This window comes from Lathyrus oleraceus, chromosome 1 (genome assembly GCF_024323335.1).
Source record: "Lathyrus oleraceus cultivar Zhongwan6 chromosome 1, CAAS_Psat_ZW6_1.0, whole genome shotgun sequence".
Taxonomy (NCBI): Eukaryota; Viridiplantae; Streptophyta; class Magnoliopsida; order Fabales; family Fabaceae; genus Lathyrus; species Lathyrus oleraceus.
Window position 1 is genome coordinate 377,995,304 of NC_066579.1, and position 20,394 is coordinate 378,015,697.

Below are 20,394 nucleotides of genomic sequence, written 5' to 3' on the forward strand. Positions count from 1 at the left end.
GTCCTTGAGGGTTACCTAAGAAACACTTAGGTATCCAAGCCATGGTACCATTAGGAACTTTGACATTCCTAACATGGCAAAAAGGCCTAATGTGACCCTTATTACCATAATAATGACATATAACCTTAGATGAAATATTCTTTCTATTTCTTCTAGAAAGTCGAGAGTTTTTCTCAAAACCAATCTCTATTTCACTTGAAGACATGGAACTAGTAGTAGATAGAGAAATAGTTTGTGCCAATTGTCCTTTGAGTTTTTCATTTTCAAGTTTTAAAATTGGACAACTAACGCAATATATCTTCACTATCTTTTCAACTAAAGTATTAGAAGTACTAAAACGGTCTTATATGAGAGATGCACGCTCTTCCTTTAAGGAATATAAAGCATTATTAAGATCATTAATCTCCTTTTCAAGTTTTGGAATAAGTTTTCTTTGGAGAGAAATTTTGTCAAAAGTATCTAGAGCATCTGCATGCATTTCACTAAAATCTTTAGAAAACTGCTTAGAAGATGGTTTAACTTCAGGATCAAAAGTATATATATCTTGGAGTCTTCAGTTTTCTTGTGTACCATTAAGCATAGGTTATCACATTCATCATCAGATCTTTAACCAGAATATGAAGAAGAGCTCTCATATTCTTCTTCCCAAGAGATATAGGCTTTATTGCCTTTAGCATATTTTCCATTCATCTTGTAAAACTCTTTATCTTTTTTATTGTGATGTTTGTTGAGACTTGGTTATAAATGATCTTTCCCAAATTGTCTCAGAATTTGTTAGCACGGTCTTTGTTATAAACGGTCTTTCCCAAATTGTCTAGTTTTTTTATTAAATGAAAAAAAAAAAGAGTTTGCAAGGATTCAACTGATTCTTCGAGTTCCATACAAAAAAGTTCATACTACTCTATCAACATATTTACTTTAGAATCTTTAACGTCTTCAGTACCTTCATAAAGGGTTTGAAGGGTGTTCCACATAGTTTTTGCACTCTTATGATGTGAGATAGAGTAATATACTTTAGCGCTTTATGCATATATAAGTATATTCCTCGCCTTCAAATCATATGAAGCCTTTTTGCTTTCATCGTCAGTCCAATCTTTTGGGAGTTTAATAGAATCATCGACTTTGTTTTTAGGGTTAAAAAGTATGTCGATGGTTTCTACCCATAGAATATTGTCAATTGACAATATGTGAACATACACGTTATTTTCCAATAAGCATAGTTTTCGTCTTTAAAAAATGGTTCTCTATTATACGCTCCTAAAGGATCATCGTCACTCATATTTCAAAACTTTTGAGTCACTTAGACCTAATTAAAAGACCATCTCTGAGGCCAATTATTGGATGAGAATATGGACTAATAATGATCTAGAGTAGGGAGGTGAATAGACCTCCCAAACTTATAAAATTCGTTTGAAAAGGTTTAAAAAACAAAGCTTATTTTGCATGGCAGAAGCAAATTTTGCGTAAAAGAGATTATGAGTCTATTAAGAGATTCACAAATGTACTTAATGAGTTTATGATATATCAAATTGAAGTACTGAATTACACCAAAGTACAAATTAGTCGAATTATAAAATCGTTAAATTCCACTAGATGTGTTATTGAATGATTTTCAATCACGAACAAGATTATAATATCACAGTCTTCAGACTTAATCCATACTAAGACAAGGTCGAACTAACGATTCTAACAAAACCTACAACTAATGCAACAAATCACCATTAGCAGATAAACCTAACAACATGTAATTTCAGAAAGCAATAGAAGCAACATAATCATGCGATCAAATACAAAATTAAATTAATGTGTGAGATATAAAAGAGATTACACCAGGATTTATAGTTGTTTGGCACGTTTTTCCTAGCTTTGTGCTTAATCCACTATCCAATGATTGCCCATTGAAAATTTGTAGGATTTTTACTATGATTGGCAACAATATTACAAGAGCTCATACAATCACTAGTCCTCAAATAAATGCTAAAAATAAAATTTCTTTTATTATGGATCTTGACTTGTACACAACTCCACGACATGAACTGTATGTGAAGTCTTTACTCGATATCATTTCTTGAATTTTCTAGCCCTAACAACCTGTTCCTAATTCTTTGTATACATAAACTTCCATATATTTTTTCCTGTATCTTGAGCGTTGGTCTGTCTGAAGATCAACAATAACTTCTACCTATCTGTATACATTCACAGAGTACTACTAAGGTCAATCTGGAGAGTAGAACCTTCTTCTTTTCCATTGGAAATATCACAATCAGTCACAATATCGCACACTCTTGCAAGCCTCTGAAATATGAACAAATCTTCATAGAAAACGTTAAATCAAAAATCTAATATCCTCAATCAATCACAAATATTCAAATATGATATTCAAATCTATACAACAATGGAAAAAGATTGTGATATAAGATTAAATAAATAGTTTTCAAGTGTTCAAGAAAGATTCAAAACTCTTTTGAAAATGTAAGAACAAGTGGTTTGTGAGTTTTTAAATCATCAATGAAGGAATGTGTTTCCTAACATTATGAAAGGCTTGAGAGATGAGAATGATTTATAGGTGCTGGAGATGAAACACACAAATTAATGAAAAAATCACGTTTGGTTTGAGTCAAAAGCACTTAGTGATTTTAGTTAAGTTATAAAAGTAATATGGAATAAGATCTACACTTAAAGAGATACCTATTTTCCTATGATTCGAGTTAAGAATAAAGCATGATTCGACTCACACAGGTTATGATTCGAGTCATGGCTTGGCAGTGATTCAACTCAAACTTGGAAGAGGCTGAAGAAGGTTATGTGATTCGAATCATGCACAAATTTTGATTCGACTTACAGAGTGTATGATTTGAATCAGGAGCAAGTTGTGATTCAACTCACAAGCTTTCAAATGCCCTGATTACTTTCTATCTTATTTGATTCGACTAAGGGGAATGTGTGATTCCATCTAAAATATTAAAAACTCAAGTTTACAAAGATGTTTTAAAATTCTATCTGTGGCATGAATTTGATCAATCTCAATTATGGTTCTTGTTCCAAAAACTCGACAAATTGACTTAAAGCATAATGTTCATCCTCAAACACGAATAATTTGAATTATGCATGCTAAAACACTGATAAAAAACTCGATCTTTAAAGACGAGCAATTAAAGAGGGGACTTAATTATAAAACTAAATTCAAAGTAAATCTTATGGGACAAGAAAAAAATCATATAAATGCCTCCCCTTTTTTTATGCTTCCAATCTTTCACTTGGAATTTAATCGACTTTAAGCAAAATAAAAACATTATCAATGTTTTCCTTCAATTTCTTGTGCTCCCCCTGAAACATTGCATGATACACAACAACATAAAACATAAAACAAATCTAGACTCACATTACAACTTCTCCCCCATTGATAAGATGAAAAGGAGATATATGTGAATGAGCCAAAATGGAAGGAAAAAAAACAGCAATACAAATGATATTCCAGAGAAACTCATGAGCTAGAAGTATCTAAGAAGAATATGCAACATCAAAGTTCGAATACAAAACTGATCAAAATTGATATGAATGGCAGATTTAAATAATACACGAATCAACATAATAATGATCAAATGCACATAATTAATCAGTGCACATTTAAAAAGATTTTAAATTTTAACTGATGAACAATCAAAACAACATACAAGAATAAAATACAAACAATGATAAGAAATGTAAGAAGTAAGTGAATGAACATATAAGAACAAAATACAAACAATGATATAAGAGAATTATAGAGTTCTAGAAGCTTACCAATAACTTTTGTTAGAATAAGTTGCAACAAGAGAATGTTAGTATACAACATAAACATATAGAAAATGAAATGAAAATAGGAAACCATACCTATTTAAAGCACGATGAATTTAGGATTCTCAATTCCCTACGTATTTTGTGAAAAGGATAGGAGGATAACAATTTTGTAAAGATATCAGCAAGTTGATTTTTCGTATCCACATGTCCAAAAATAACATACCATTTTTTAACATGACCCCTAAGGAAATATTTCTTGACCTAATATGTTTAGCATGTGAATGAAGTACGAGACTTTTAGTTACTCTTATTGCACTAGTGTTGTCGCATTTGATTAGAACACAACCTACTTTTAAATCATAATCCAATAATTGATGCTTTAGCCATAAAACTTGTGCATAAAAATTACCAGTGAATACATATTCAACCTCGGTGGTAGAAAGAGTATCTCTATGTTTCTTCTTACTGTGCCAAGAAACTAAATGGTTCCTAACCATATGGCAATTCCCACTAGTACTTTTCTTATCTGTCTTGCAACCGACAAAATCAGAATCATAAAAACCTACAAAGATACATTCGCTTTCTTTCGGAATCCAAAGATCGTGATGCGAGGCTCCGTTAAGATACCTCAAAATTCTTTTTACGATCTTAAAATGGGATTCCCTGTGAAACGCCTGAAATCTATCACACATACACACACCTAACATAATATTTGGCTTGCTCGCAGATAAATATAGTAAGGATCCTATTATACCTTAATATTTGGTAATGTAGATCTCTACTTTACTCTCATCTTTGTCTATCAACACATTTGATGCAATGTGGGTTAAGATGGTTTTCGAATTTTTCATATTGAACTTCTTAAGAAGCTCCATGCAGTACTTTTTTGGCTTATGAAAGTTCCATCTTTTGGTTTCTTGATTGGCAATCCAAGGAAATAGGTAAGCTCTCCCATTAAAGACATCTCAAATTCATCCTCCATAAAACTAGAAAATTTCTTGCAAAGGGATTCATTAGTATACCCAAATATAATATCATCGACGTGATTTTGAATTAAAAGAATATGCTTATCTTTGCATCTAATAAACAAAGTTGTGTCCACTTTATCACGATTAAATCATTGTTTGATTAAAGCTTGTTTGAGAACATATAGGGCTCTTTTTAGTTTAAAAACATAGTCCGCATTCTCGTGATCCTTAAAACCAAGAGTTTGAGAGACATACACTTATTTGTTTATATAGCCATTAAGAAAAACATATTTAACATCCATTTGATTCAATTTAAAACTCAAGCAGCAGGTGAATGCCAAAAGGAGTCTAATAACTTCGAGACGAGCTATAGGAGCATAAGTCTTCTCATAGTCTATTCCTTTAGCTTAACTATACCCTTTTGCCACTATGCTAGATTTATTTCTAGTAATTATTTCATTTTTATCAAATTTGTTCTAAACACCCATTTAGTGCCAATGACAGTTATATCAGATGGACGTGGGACAAGACCTCAAATGTCAGTGCATTTAGATTAAATGAGTTCTTCTTGCATAGAAAGTAACCATCAAACGTCGTCTTAGATTCAATATGAGATATGAAATAATAATAACCGTCAGATATTGTCTTAGGTCCAATCGGAAGCAATCGTTCAATGAAAACGTGACAATCACGACTTTTCATTGCAAGCAACTTCTATTTTTTTGGCATCAACACACATTTCTAAGTTAGAAGAATAATCATCAAGTATTCTCAACTCATTTTACCATAGAAAATCTAATTTAGCTTCATGGGGGAGTTAGAGTGTAATTATCCATGGGTTTTAACAATTTTCCATTTAGTTGCGACTTCAACTCCAAGTGTTTTCTATCACACAACTATTCTAATTCCTTTCTAGCCTCCTTATTATGTTTTGATTTTCCTTGTACATCCATCATTATCATTATGTTAAATACATTATCAAAAAAATTCTTCTCAATATGCATAACATCAAAAATATTTCACAATAAGTTATCCTTCTAATAAGGGAGGTCCTAAAAACACATCTTTTTGTTCAATTGTGTTTGTCCCCGTATCCTGAAATTGTGCAAACTTTTTAATAATTAGTGGATTTTGGCAGGTCACAAGCTCTATTTCATATTTTAGTCGGTGATTGTTGCTTGAAAATGTGTCACGTGCAAGCATACATGTATATTTAGAAGTAGCAAGTGATAAAAAGTAAGGATATCGTACTGACATGAAGTGAATGTTACTTAGGTTTATTTTACAATAAACCATCTTTTTAACTTAAGCATAAGCAGATATAACTATAATATATGAATGTCACAAGTTCACTTTTCTCCTTTTATGCAAAGCTAATTAATGTAAAGTGAAAGTTAAATGATATCAGAGAGTGCATGTTGAGCCAAGGTTCATTAATGTTATTGAAGTTACTATGTATTCATGATGTGTAGTGTCGACCATGAAAGGCCAGAATGATCTAGAGGTGTATTTCTATAACATCAAAGCATGCGCTACTAGGGCAAGGGAACAAATCTCTAAGTCACACTTATAACCCTAAAATACATCTATTATATTCTGAAATCCCTTATAGTTGTAGTTCCTTATCTCTAAGTAAACCAATCAAGTGAGTATCTCTATTTTACTCTTTTCAAGTACTTTTATTATGGATTCCACTTGTTGTTGGATCTCTCACAACAACAAGCTAATGTCTTTTTTTAAGTTGATCATTCAAAGAATCATATTTGTAAGCAAGTTAGCACATAATAAAATAAGGCACTAAAAAACACATTACTTAAAATAAAAACATCATAACATTAACTTCCCATTGCTCAACATACAAAAGGTTTAACTCATGATGAGTCGAGTACAAACTACAAACATGGTTATAAAAAGATACATTCTTATACAAACATTGAAGAAGAAATGTAAACCTAAGAGTAACGTGAAGACTTATTGAGATGGATAATCAACAAGAGATGACTCCAGTCGCGCCAGGGCTCAACAGCTGGTACAGGAAATGGTAAGAAGAAGAACTCTCCTTTATCTCCACCAACCTCATAATATTATACTCTATCTTGAGTTTTTAAAATAATTTTTAACTCCTTTCTCAATCTTCAGTAGGGTCTATTTATAAACCTTCACTAGAGTTTCTTGTGATGTCTTGGATCATGGGTCAAAAATAAGGAAATCAAATCAAGCCCAATAATTGAATCAGCTCCTTCATATCATTCCATATACTTAGGAAGCAAGGAATTGGATACAAGGGAACATTTGTGGGAGACAAGGCGTCTTGAGGCAGATTGCCACAACAGGGTGCATGTGGCGATGTCCTTTCCTGCAGTGAGGTTTAACCTGCGATAATCAATACATGTTCTCCATCCTGTAACAATACGGGTTGGGATTAGTTCATTTTCTCATTACGTATAACGGTGGTACCTCCTTTTTTTTGGAACAACATGGATCGAGCTTACCCAAGAACTATCAGAAATAGGATAAACCATACATGCCTTAAGCAATTTAAGGACTTCTTTTCTTACCACTTTTTTCATTGTTGGATTTAATCACCGTTGAGGTTGCACGATCGACTTGAATTCTTCCCTTAGCTTGATTTTATGCATGCAATATGCTAGATTAACCCCTGTCAGGTCTGATACCTTTCATCTCAATGCGTATTTTATTTCTCTTAGCACTCCTAACAACTTTTCTCCTTCGTTATTTGATAATGTGTTATTGATTATTGTTGGGTGCATATTTACCTGACTAAAAAAGACATATTTTAAATGTTTAGAAGCTCTTTTAATTCAGGATTCGTTGGTTTCTCCTTACTATTGCCTCCTAATTCTTCAAATATTTTATTAGCACGCACCAGTTATGCTGCTTGCAATTGTAGAACCAACTCATTTACCTCGACATTATCTTCGTCTTCACCTATTTTTTCAATAGATTGTACTAATAATTTCTCAATTGGAGAGGAAGGAACTTTTCCTTTCAAGATATTATCTATCAATTCGTCAATTAAATCAATTTGGTAAAATTTTAAATCTTCATGAGTGTGTTTCATGGCCTCGAACAGATTAAATACTACATGCTCTTTATTAAACCTGAGAATCAATTATCATATTTCTACACCAATCAAAGCTCTTCTCTTAGCAATGAAGGGTCTACCTAACAATAATGATATTTCAGCATCTTCAGACATATCCAATATGACAAAATCAGCAGGAAAAAGTAAATCATCAACCCTTACCAACACGTCCTCTAGTACTCTACAAGGGTATGTGATTGATCTGTCGTCCAGAGTCAAAGTCATTTTCGTAGGTTCCGGCTCTACACAATTTAATTTATTCATCATACACAATGACATCAAGTTGACACTCTCCCCTAAGTCACATAGTGCCTGACCAATTTTTAATAAACCTATAGAGCAAGGAATAATAAATCTAATCGAATCTGTTAGTTTGGATGGCAGATTGCGTTGAATGATTGCGCTAAATTCTTCAGCTGAAGAAACATTTCCATCATCTTTAAATTTGCATTTACCATTTAGAAGTTCTTTCATGAATTTGGCATACACGGACATTTGTTCCAGAGCATCAAAAAACAGAATATTCACTTGTAATGCTGTGAGCATCTCCATGAACTTTTTAAACTGCCCCATGTCCATTTCTCTCTTTGGTTTCTTCTTAATGAAAGGGTAAGATGGTTTGATGTAATCTGGTAAGTCGGGGGTTGGTTCATTGATGATTTTTTGTTTGGTTCTCCTAAAAGGTGAGTCTTTATCAATGAATTTGTCTAGTTCCTCTCCCCTTACAATGGTTTCGCTCGAAACTTCTTCCTCTGTAGGTTTGGTTTTTGTTTCCTCATCCTTTTCATTGCTTTTTTCCATAATTGTTTTCTGCTTGTCCACACCTGTAACAAAGGGAACTGTGTGATTTCTCAATTATATTGCATCACAAACTCCTCTTTCCTTTGCTAGTGATGTGATTTGTTGAGATAGACTCAAAATTTTCCCTTCCAGTCTTTTCATTGACTCCTCGTGCTTTTTGTTCAACATGTTTTGTAATCTATTAACCTGCAAGAATTCATTTTGTGTTACTAGCATAAATTTAGTTAGTGTATCTTCCAACGAGGAGATTTTGATTTCCGCTTCCGTTTGTTGTGATCCCTGATTGGGATTTATGGTTATAACTTTTACTTCTCCTATAAGTTGTTCTCTAACACAATTATCTGCAAAATATTATTCACCACAATTAGCACAAAATAAGAATGATACCTCATTTGAAGATTCTTGAGTTATATGTATTACATTCAACTTTTGATTCAGCAATTCTAGCTTTTTAAGAATATCTTTGTAACCTTCTAACGTCAACTATGTATGAGATATTCTCTTTGTTTCTACATTTTCAACGTCTCTTTTTATTTCCAAAATTGTATTCGTTTAGGCTCATTTTCTCTATCATCTCTTTTACCCGTGGTTCGGTTAGTGTCTTGATTGTACCTTCGAAGGATGCATCTAAAAGCATTCATGCTTGAATTTGTAAATCTTTGACAAAACTCTACATTTGTTCCATGCTGCTCATATTGTGATTATGACATATGTGTAACAATAATTTAAACCTCTCCCAAGAATCATAGATAGATTTCGTTTCTTACTGCTCGAAGTGTGTAATTTTAGCCTTTCTCTACGTGAATTATGTTGTAGTGAAGAATCTTTCTAGAAATTTGTCTTCCAATTCTTTCCAAGTTCCAATTACTCCGTTTGGAAGACACAATAGCCAATCCTTAGCCCTCCCCACTAATGAGAAGCTAAATAATTTCAGTTTGACATGATCCTCTGTAATACCTTTTGGTTGACACGTCGATGATGTCTCATAGAACCACGCTAGATGTTCCCATAGGTCACATGTTGTGTTCCCGTCAAATTGCTTTTCTCTAAGATCTGAAAGCACAAAGTATTTGATGTTAAAATTTACTGGATTTGCTGGGATGAAACCTAGAGAGACCTGTGTTGTATCGGTATGCCTGCAGTAGTCCCTCATAGTGGATGGTGGTGGTACGTCTTCCATGATGATTTCCTCTTCGAAGTTCGAATAAATCAGTGAATTGTCTTTTACTAACGTTCTTTGAGTTAGATTCGCCTCTCTAACTGTTCTCCTGAAGGCACGTGCAGTCCTTTCAATTTCTAGAGTAGGCGGTGTCTATTTCTGATCCTGAGTTGCACATACACAAACAAGAAATAGCTCTGTAGCACTGTAATTAAACAATAATGAGAAACCAAAAATAAAAACCAAATCTAAAAACGTTGCACAAGTGTTTCCTTGTTAAAATTATCAATAGCCCTCATCAACGACACTAAAAACTTGATGACTTCTCGGCAAGTGTACCGATAGTGTCGCGGTAATAAAAAGAGTATCGAATCCACATGGATTGCTATATAACAAAGCAATAGTTGTGCAAGTATAAAAATTAACAATTGAGGGGGTTTTCAAGTTTGTATATGAAAAAAAGTGTTATGATAATTTAGAGAAAATGGTCAAGTTTTTCCTATAATCCCCTATTTCTCCCCCATTTGATGTTTAATGCATTATATAAATCAAGCATCATTATATTTCCACGACGAGTTAACAAGACCACTATACTCAATCTCTTGGTGTATAGTTCACTGATTCCTATTAGAGGTCTCATATCCCTATTCAATTGGCGTAAATAAAATCATACGATGCTACAGTACATTAACTCTAAAGTCACTACTTCAGGTCTCCTATTCTCATTCAACCGACGTAACTATGATAATTTCTCACTATTCAACCAACATAAAACATGCAATAACAGAGTGTCATCAGGTGGTTAACACTGGACTTGATAAGAAGGATTGCGGTTCAATCCTCCACAACTGCGATTGAGTGGAAGTTGAAACCACTTGATGTCCGAATTCATCCTCAAACCAAATTAATAGGTCTAATGAGACGATTACGGGTGGTGAAAACTAAAAAATAAAAATCTTATTTAATTACGATTTAATAATGAGAAATACTTTTTAAAATTCTATTTTATTAACTTAATCGTGACAAATTTTTGATGTAGTGCCAAATCTTACCCGTCTTGAAATATAGCACTAATGCCTATATACTCATTATCTTTATCCCTCAACATATTATTGGTAATAATAGTGAAATATTTGAAATACTCCTAAAGAATTAAGGAGAAAAACTCAGACTAAAATATTTGAAGAGTTTGTTAACAATTTTAAAAAGTATAGAATATTGCCTCCGAAAAAATGTAGTCTACCTATAAGTCCAGACATTGTTGTTAACAAATTCTCTCATTCTCTAATAAATTAACCATTATTTGTAAAATTATGTCACTCGAAAAAGAGTATAGATCAATGTTAATCATCATTCTCTTCATTAGATGACCCAAGAAGATCTTCCAAAACCTTGTTATCCAAATACTCAAACTCAATTACTTCCTTTTGCTCTCTAGAGCAAGTTGCAGACGATGACGACGACGATGACTGCGATAAAGAAGAAAGATGAAAATAGTATTCATCAGGAAAATTAAGAATGGCAAGAGCACCTCTCAAACGAATGGCAGCACAATCATAAGCTCTAGCAGCTTCCTCAGCTGTGTCAAATGTTCCTAACCATTGTCTTCCAGTTGGCTTTGTAGGGTCTCTAATCTCTGCTCCATATTTTCCCCATGGCCTTCTCCTCACACCCCTGTACTTTACTTCTTCACCTCCCTTATGTGCCTCTTCCATTTACTATTTTGGATATTTCTTGAACATTTTTGTTGTAACATTTGTTATATATAGGTAACCACTGTCTTGAAATCATGTGTCATGTTTTTTGTTTTCAACAGATGGATGCATGCATTGACTTGTCATGGAGGTGTATAAATTTGATTCTTGGATTGTTTATAGGCTTATATGTGTTTGAATGAAGGAGAATTGAAATATGTAGACAGGAAAATTGGATTTGTTTTGTTTTTGCGTTTAGGTGCATATGAGGTGGAGGAAACTTTAATGCGCGTATCAATTATTACATTGATATTATATATTATTATTTACGGGATCGCGCAACCAAATTCGAATTCGCTGCGGATTATTGGTAATGGTTTGATTATTATGATATTAATAATTCAATTCAATCTGATGTAGACCTGAGTTTGAACACATTAAAATTAATATTTTAAGAATACGTTTTACATTTTGTAAATATTGGTAGGTTTAAAAAAAATATATGTGGCAGGATCTAATGTAAGTATGACGTACATGGAAGGTTTTAAACAAAGACAATTAATAGTTTTAAAATAATAAACTTTTAGTGACAAAAAAGTCCATAAATATTATCATTTATATTTAAGATAGGTGAATGTAATTTCCTCTTTTAAATAATAACAATTGTATTGAGGTCGTGTCAAATATTTTACGATTTTGGCTGTTGTGAATGTTACATTATAGATTGTGGTCAGTTGTGAATTAATTATACTATTACATAACTTTTATCAAAATTATTTAAATTTATATCAATTTAAATTAATTATTTTAAAATTATTACAAGATGTTTAAAGGAGACTTTTTTTAATAGTAAAATAGGATTCATATGTTAAAAAAAACAAAAAGTTAAAGAGAATACAAATAAAACTGAGAGCACCAGAAATACTCATAAACAACAATCTAATCCTGACGGAAATTCAGAGAGGAATCTGAATAGAAAATAAATAAAAAACACTCTAACCATCTCACAAGAAAAATACAAATCAATCAAAAACGATGCCAAAACTATCCTGAATCTCTTGGCCCACAGACTCTAGAGAGAGCAAGCTGGAAGAATGTAGACATTTTCACCTATACAAAATAAAAGGAGGACAACTAACCACCCATCACACCCTTAAATGTCTAGCCATTTGAAAGGGTCTTGCTCCCAGTCAACTAGGGAAATAAAGAAACCCGAAGCATTGGCAGGAATCCACTTCCAAGCCAAGCTAATTATCGTAGACATCCAATGATTAACCGTCAAGCTTTCCCTGTAAAAATAACTTTGTTCCGCAAATTTCAAATAATCCATACCACAAAATGCCAGATCGAATTTAAGCCTAATGATGTCTTTTTTCTCATACTAAAAACCATGGAACAACTTAAAAATCGCTATGATTGAGCAAGGCAAAGCCATTGGTCTCCTTACCCATTGAAAAACCTTATACCAAATGGAAGAAGCTTCCTCACACAAAACAAATAGATGATATTCGGTCTCCACATGCCCAATACACACAACGCCCCTTCTAGACTAGGACCTGACATTACTTGACGCCTAAGAAGATTTTGCCTAGATGGCAATCCATTTTGAATCATCTTCCAAGAGAACACCACAACTTTAGATGGCACCCAACTCCTCTAAACCCTAGATAAACCATTCACCACCCTCCCAGACCTATTTTCCCTGACCCCTACAAAAGCCATCAAGCTACCAAAAGTCGAACCAATTGAAAACCCTTAATCGGGTCCGGATTCCAAACCCAAAAATCCACCCTATCACGTCTAACTATACTTGTGATAAGAGTAAGAAAAACCTCATCCTCCCAAACTCACAAAGATTTTCTACATCTGAATCTTCAAACCTAAACATCACCTTCCCAAACACCCAAAGAATCTACAATATGAGACTTATGCTTTGAAATCAGGAAGATTATCTCAAAAGAAATACAAAAAGGACTAGTATCAACTCAAACATCATGTCAGAACCTAGCCTTTAGACCATCCCAAACCTTCCTCACACGGGAGGTGGAAAACCAATCAGACACCTGATTTGATAGAGACCCAAGAAAAGAAACATCTCTCTACCAATGTGACACCTTATGAAGGCCCCATCCTCTGCCTCCCAAAGGAGAACTAACCCCTTGAGACTTGTACATAAACTTAAAAATATCTCCCAAAAGTGAGGATGAATCCTAAAGAATCTTCCACCTTCACTTACTAAACAACGCTAGATTAACTAGTCTAAGATCCTTGATCCTTAAACCTCCTACCCTTTTAGCTTTACTCAAATTATCCCACTTAACGCAAGAAACCTTAATACCTCCTTTAGATCCCCCTAGAGGAACCACTTTTGCAAACCAACCAACTTCTTCCAAACAGACTCAAAGAGAGTTTGGGCGGGTATCCATGATTACAAGGTTTGTTATCATGTCTATATATAATGGTTGTGATACATATTGTACTGGTAAAAAAAGTATAGGTATGTGTGTTCCTCCTGCAATAGCAGGGGGACACACATGCCTTAATAGGTATATTACGATTTATGGTGGTTAGGGACTGCCCACGACAGCGAGAAACCTTGTATGATTGTTTAGAGATCATGCTCATGTGAGGCGGGAGGTTCAATTATTAAGTGGTATGCCTAGGTGTAAGCATATAAGGGGTGTGATCAATATGTCTTAAGATCCCCTTTTCTCCCCCTTCGGGAGAGGTATTTATAGAGGCCTATTAGGCCTAGGATTCTCATGGGACAGGTCACCGCCCAATCAGTCAATGATGGACCGTTTAAACCCTATTTCCAATTAGGGCATGGATCAGTTAATGACCATGACTTCTCTCTTCCCAAGAAAGGTCTTATCTCATGTTTCCCATGATGGAGCGATGGGAAAACCTTTGGGCGAGAAGATACCTCCTATCAGGCGACATCCTATAGTCACCTCTCTTGAAGCGCCCTACAATCATCACACTAGGAGAGTCCTTTTACAAATATAACATTGCATAGTCCCTCAAGCACGAGGCCTTTTGGTATAGGACAAATTTATTTTAGATCAATACTCAAGGGAGTATCCCAAGCACCTTTATTTCTTAAGAATACATTCCTTAGGAGAGACTTCAATCATCTTGGGAGATCTAAGCCCCTCGAGCTAGAGGCTAGTTAGCCTGAGGAATCTAAGTCTTTATGCAAAGTTATATATAGCTCGGATGATGAGACTAAGTCCCTCAGGCAAGGCATTGAACCTCTTGAGCAAGACTTCTATCAAGCCCTCGGGAAAAATTTGTGATCAAGTCTCTTGGGCAAGACTTTGTTCATGCCTCTTAGGAACGATTTCTTTGTCTGATCCTTCCCGATGAGATACTAAGCTCCCCGGGCGAGGTGTTAATTACCTTGGGGAATCTAAGTCTCTTAGGAAAAGTTGTATGTATACCGGATGATGATTCCATAAGTCCCTTAGGTGAGGAATTGAACCTCTTAGACGGAACTTCTATCAAGCCCTCAGGCAAACCTTTGGTCGTGCCTTGATGACTAAACTAGCAAGTGTACTAATCTCATCAAAGTAATAAAATAATTCATCTCCACAAGGATATTTAACAAGTTAATAACAATGCAATTTAAATAAACAATTGGGGGTTTTCAATAGTGATTTGGTACGAAAACAAGAAAAGAAAATTGTCAGAGTATAATTCGATAAGCAAAAGCAATTAGATATCGAATCATCTAATTATAACTGTTGATGACTGTGTATCAGATGAATAACAATTACGCTATAATATCACGACAAATTAATGTGACCACTGTATCCAATTACTTGGTGTACAACTCACTAATTTACACAATAATTCCCTAATTCCTTAGGTCAGTTCAGAGTTAAATCAGGTGTTTCTAAGTTCATTAATTCAAAAGCCACAACTTATAATTGTTTATTCCTAGTTAATTACTAAGTTGAATAACTATCCTAGTTTAAATGGATAGACTTACGATCAATAATACCTACTCATCTCTGATTAACTGTTGCGCTCGTCAACACATAAAAAGCAATGAACATAAGAGTAATTAAATAATAATTATAACATAAAACCCTTTAAATAATCTCAAACATTCATATGATACAACATAGTACAATCAGGTTCATCTCAAAAGACCTAATCTAAAATAACTTAGTTCCAATGCTTTTCAAATTCGTGCTCTAAAGCTTATGGTCGTCACTTTCTATCTCAAATTTGGAACCCTAAAAAAAGTAGCAAAAATCCCTTTATATAACTGTTGTACCCCAAAGTTTTCCCTTCACTTTTTTATCTTCTCATCCAAATACTTGACTTGGAGATCAGTTGCATACATTAAAAACATTCATACATTAGTAGATCGCCATGGACTCAAGAATCTTGGCTTGTGAGGCTAGAGTTTGGGTATAAATCAAACTTCAAAAGCATGGTTTGACTATCCATCAAAACATAGAAGAAGTTAAAACCCTAATTACTTGATAGTGTAAGTGTGGATTCAAAAAGAGGCTATCTAAGCAATCTTCAGGGTTCTTCAAAACCCTAACTCCTGATGGTTTGGTGAGGGATCCTCTGGGGCTTCTCTAGGCTTTTCATTGGCCATCAAGACCCTAGTAAAGGCTCATACATTGGGAAATTTGTTGTTGAAACATTTGGTTTGATTCAAGAGGATTGATTGGGGAAGTAAGCCTCAGAAAAACCCTAATCAAAGAGGTAATGAACCTGAGGGACTTGGTGGCTTGACTTTCCATCTAGTGACATCCAAAACCTTAATTTCATCCACTCTTCACCCATTATCATCAATGTACATGGTCCAATCTTGGTGTGGTTTCATTTAGTCATTGATATTGAGTTCAATCCATCTTAGTCCCAATGTCTTGTTATTTTGTCCATTGATTGTTGGTGCATTCATGGTCTTGTTTATCCAAACAACTAAAACCTATTATTTTACAATCTAGTTGGAGGTTATGCATGTTGATTCATGGTTGGTGTTTCATGTAAGCTTTAGCCTTATTTCATCAAGTCATGGCTTTGTTCATAAACCATGTTAATGTGTTCTTTCCATTTACAAGTCAAGTCATGTTCATTTCATTTCAAAATCAAGCAAATATGTACAAAAACAAAACCAATTTGAAAACCAATTTCAATCCATTTTTAATCTATTTCAAAACCTAACCTTCCATTACAATTATTAAGGCCAAATCATGATTCAACCATGGACAAGTCACATTCACTAGTTCACATGCATTTCGCAAGTTCAACTCAATTTACACATTCAACTTTCAATGTTCTAATAGTCACCCATTACAATCATAAACCAATGCTTTCAATCCAAAATTTAAGCATTCCAAACCATTCAAAATTACAATCTCAAATCCATTATATTTCTAAGGTTATGTTATAAATTCCACTTAGCTCACATTGCCATATTACATATATTCCAAAACCACCATCAAAATTCTACAAACAAATTCAAACAACCATTCTCATTAATGACAGTTCCATAGCACATTCATTCTATTTTTTTTTTCAATTTTTCAAATTACAAGCGTTTTACCAAAATAGTACTACATGAATTCAATTGCAATCACATCCCTATTCCATATATAAATTGTGTTACATGAATAATAAGTAGGCAGCTAGTTCCATTTTCCACCATGGCCTAACTTGACAATCTCACACGGTTCCAATTTACTAACATTTAATCCAACGCCATACGTTAAATAACGTTTCTTAATAATAAATCCAACCTGCCATACGAATGTACCTCGGTTCCGTTCAAGAACTCATGACAAAGTAAAATTCAGTTTGCAGATTACAATCACAACTAATACACTTCACATTCCTAAAATAAACTTCTCCGTCTATAACAAATTAACACAATTGTGATTCCCGCCACCATTAACAAGTTCAGGCTAACAAGAGCAGTACAACTGCTGCTGTTATTAACATGTCCCTAACCTACCAGTCAGTTCAGATGTTGATGCAATTACTACTTGATTAACCGTTCGCCTCACCACCTTCTAACTAATGAGCCTGGAATAACCACAAACCATCGGCACAATTCGTCGTGACCACGCAATGGCGAACAGAAACAACAACACAACTTCCAACCTGTCATGATCCTGCAAGTCACAACCCAACAATCCAAAAAGGGTTAGCATATACGAATACTGCAATGCGGCGAGTCTAACAGCTCACAAACTAACTGTCATAACAGTATATAACAGAACTTCTCATGACATTCTTCGAAAAGTCTCCAATAGAATGGATTTTTTTAACAACAAAACCGACAAAACCAATTCTGCAGAGCAACCAAACCGCCAACTCAACCTGCATTCCAACACTGCTTCTTCGCCTAAATCCAACGGTAATGCAATTTCATAAGCATGATCTTACAAGCAACCTGCAATGGCCATGAAATTTCATAAGCTTGATCCATCTGCAGCAACGATAGTACACATCATAAGTAGCAGTCAAAAGAACATTCATTCACCAAAAAGCAATTAATTCGGCATTTATATTAGAACAAGTAATCATGCACAAGGTCATTTACTTGCAGTCCAAATTCAACATGATAGAAAAGGAACAATTATCAATTCAAGGCCATCTTCATTAGTCAAACAAATTGCGGAAAAGAGAGAAAAGGCGGCGAGCATATTGGCAAGACAACACCAAGAATTAATCAAATGTCATAAAATAGCACTAATCCAGTCAGCAGTAAAACATTAACACGGCAAGGCAATAACATGATTCAAACCGCTTCAATACTGGTAATTAATTACAATTAGGCCCGCATTAGCTTACTAACGGTTTACTAATAGGATTTAGTTGATTAACGGGAAGCACAACACAATTAACAAACTAGCCTATCTCAAGTTGGCCCAGACTTCAAGCAAATTAGCTTCAAATTCAATTTCAAATTAACCCAAAATTTAGTCCTCATTTCTAACAAACTCCAACAAACTACCCTAACTGCTACCCGAGTTAGTTACGGTGTCAAACCTCTATAAATCACATCGATTCACCTTCATTTGGGGGAAGCAATCATTTTCGCAAGAAATCTCATTGAATCAGTTTCATCTCTCTCGCCGCACTCTCTGAGCATCAACCCCTCTCACCCTCACCACAAGCTCATCACCATAACTGTAGAGCTTCAACATTAGAAGCTCTAATAGTTGAGCTCAGCCTCAATCCACACCTCGCACCGCTCAACAATACGCAGCAACTTGGCGCTCACAGTCACAAAGATGCAACAATAAGCGAAGTGAAGAAGAAGAAGAAGAGAGGAAAGCAAATCTAAGCGTGGGAAGAAGAATGAGTTCGTACCTTTTCTCCGCCACGTCGAAAGGGTGAGTGCTCACTCCTCCTTGCGTTTTAAATTCACATCGGTTAGAGTCGGAATTGTCCAAGTCAAACTTTGAATTGACGAAACACGAAGTGGAACACAGCGAGATTGACGAAGAAACGCAAGTTGAAACGCGACCATTTATCCGTTCTCCTACGTGTTGCAAGCATTGGAATAAGCGTACGAAATTCGTGATTCATGGCAGGAGCTGGACAGAGTTTGATCGATGTTCGTGGTTCTTCCATGGAACCATGGAAGCGAATTCTTGATGTTCGCACGGTCGAATACGATTGGTGAAGATTTCAAACCGAGGAGTTCATGGATGCATCGTCAACCTAGAATCTTGGACGCTCACGGGTCACATACCTGGCACCGGGTCTTGGTTTTGGAGACTTGGGCCTTTGGCCCAAGTGATTTCTTAATTAGCACTTCCATTCATTATTTCACACACACTGGCCTGTGTTCATGATCAAGCCCACATCTTTTTTTTAGATTTAATTAAATCATTTCTAACTCTAGATTAATGTTAATTCTGTTTTGTTAATCTTGATGGAATGTTTGATTAGTTCTTAGTTTTGAGAAATATTAGGAGTTAACATGTTGGTGTTAATTAGGAATTAAATTTTTTGCCCTTGAGTAATGCATAGTTAAAATCCATTAGGCAATTAGAATTTAATTAGGTTTAGTTGAATTTTAGTTGATTTTTAGAATTTAGTAAAGTTCTAAACCTTAGGTTAAAATCAATTTTAGGACTTAATCAAATTTTAGGATCTAGGTAGATTTTAGTCGATTGCTTGTGAAGTGACCATTTTGCCCGTAGGGGTTTCCTTTGTTGTTTTAGTCATATAATCACATGCTCCTTTAGAATTAGAATTTAACATAGAATTTTAATCAAGATTTAACATTAATATGATCCCTTAGGATAGTTTGATTAACTCTAACCATTGGATTAGGTTCTAACCTAGTTTTCTAATCAAACCTTAACCCTCCGATTAAATTGATCAAAAGCAATTTTGATCAATTAAATCCTTTGAACTTGTATAATCTCACAGTCTAACTAGTGACCAAAAGACCCTCGGTCACTTAATAAGACTTCTTTTTCTAAGCTGTGGAGCTCGAAGCGTCAAGTCAAGATTCTCAATCAAGGCATCCTCAGTCACATCAAGCAGCAGATTATACAAGATAAGTCAAAGGTCAACACTTGGTAAATACAATTCAAATTGTACGAAACGAGCCTTAAGTAATAGGGAATGATGAGACGGAGTTTCTCCTATCCTTGTCTAGAGAGACTTTGCGTATGGGACGTAGGCCCTAAATATTCAAAGCATTCGCCCTTATTCATAAACTTTAGTACAATACGAATCAATTAAACTACCAAGTCTTCTTCATACAAGGCAACTTCAATACAAGGATCAACCATGAAGATTCTTCACCAACAACTTGTCAGTTAAGAGAAGTATCATGCGCTACGAGCCTTAAATAGTAAGGAATGATGAGACAGAGTCTCTCCTATTCTTGTCTAG

The 20,394-nt window shown here is 34.6% G+C and overlaps 1 protein-coding gene and 1 long non-coding RNA gene across 2 annotated transcripts; both read right to left on the reverse strand.

Moving 5' to 3' along the window:
* Positions 1–11,040: 11,040 nt before the first annotated feature.
* On the reverse strand, positions 11,041–11,740 carry LOC127115783 (ethylene-responsive transcription factor ERF098-like). Its single transcript, XM_051047238.1, has one exon. It carries the CDS (start codon positions 11,527–11,529, stop codon positions 11,158–11,160), a length of 372 nt encoding a protein of 123 aa, XP_050903195.1. The 5' UTR covers positions 11,530–11,740; the 3' UTR covers positions 11,041–11,157.
* A 5,498-nt stretch (positions 11,741–17,238) lies between these two features.
* Positions 17,239–19,345, reverse strand: LOC127137776 (uncharacterized). Its single transcript, XR_007808719.1, has 2 exons — positions 18,853–19,345; positions 17,239–17,965 (listed from the first exon to the last, which is right to left on the reverse strand). It is a non-coding gene; the product is annotated as an uncharacterized LOC127137776 (long non-coding RNA).
* Between the last annotated feature and the right edge of the window lie 1,049 nt (positions 19,346–20,394).

Bases quoted from the DNA above. Each gene is read 5' to 3' on its own strand.
- LOC127115783 (XM_051047238.1), bottom strand. From the start codon at position 11,529: ATGGAAGAGGCACATAAGGGAGGTGAAGAAGTAAAGTACAGGGGTGTG.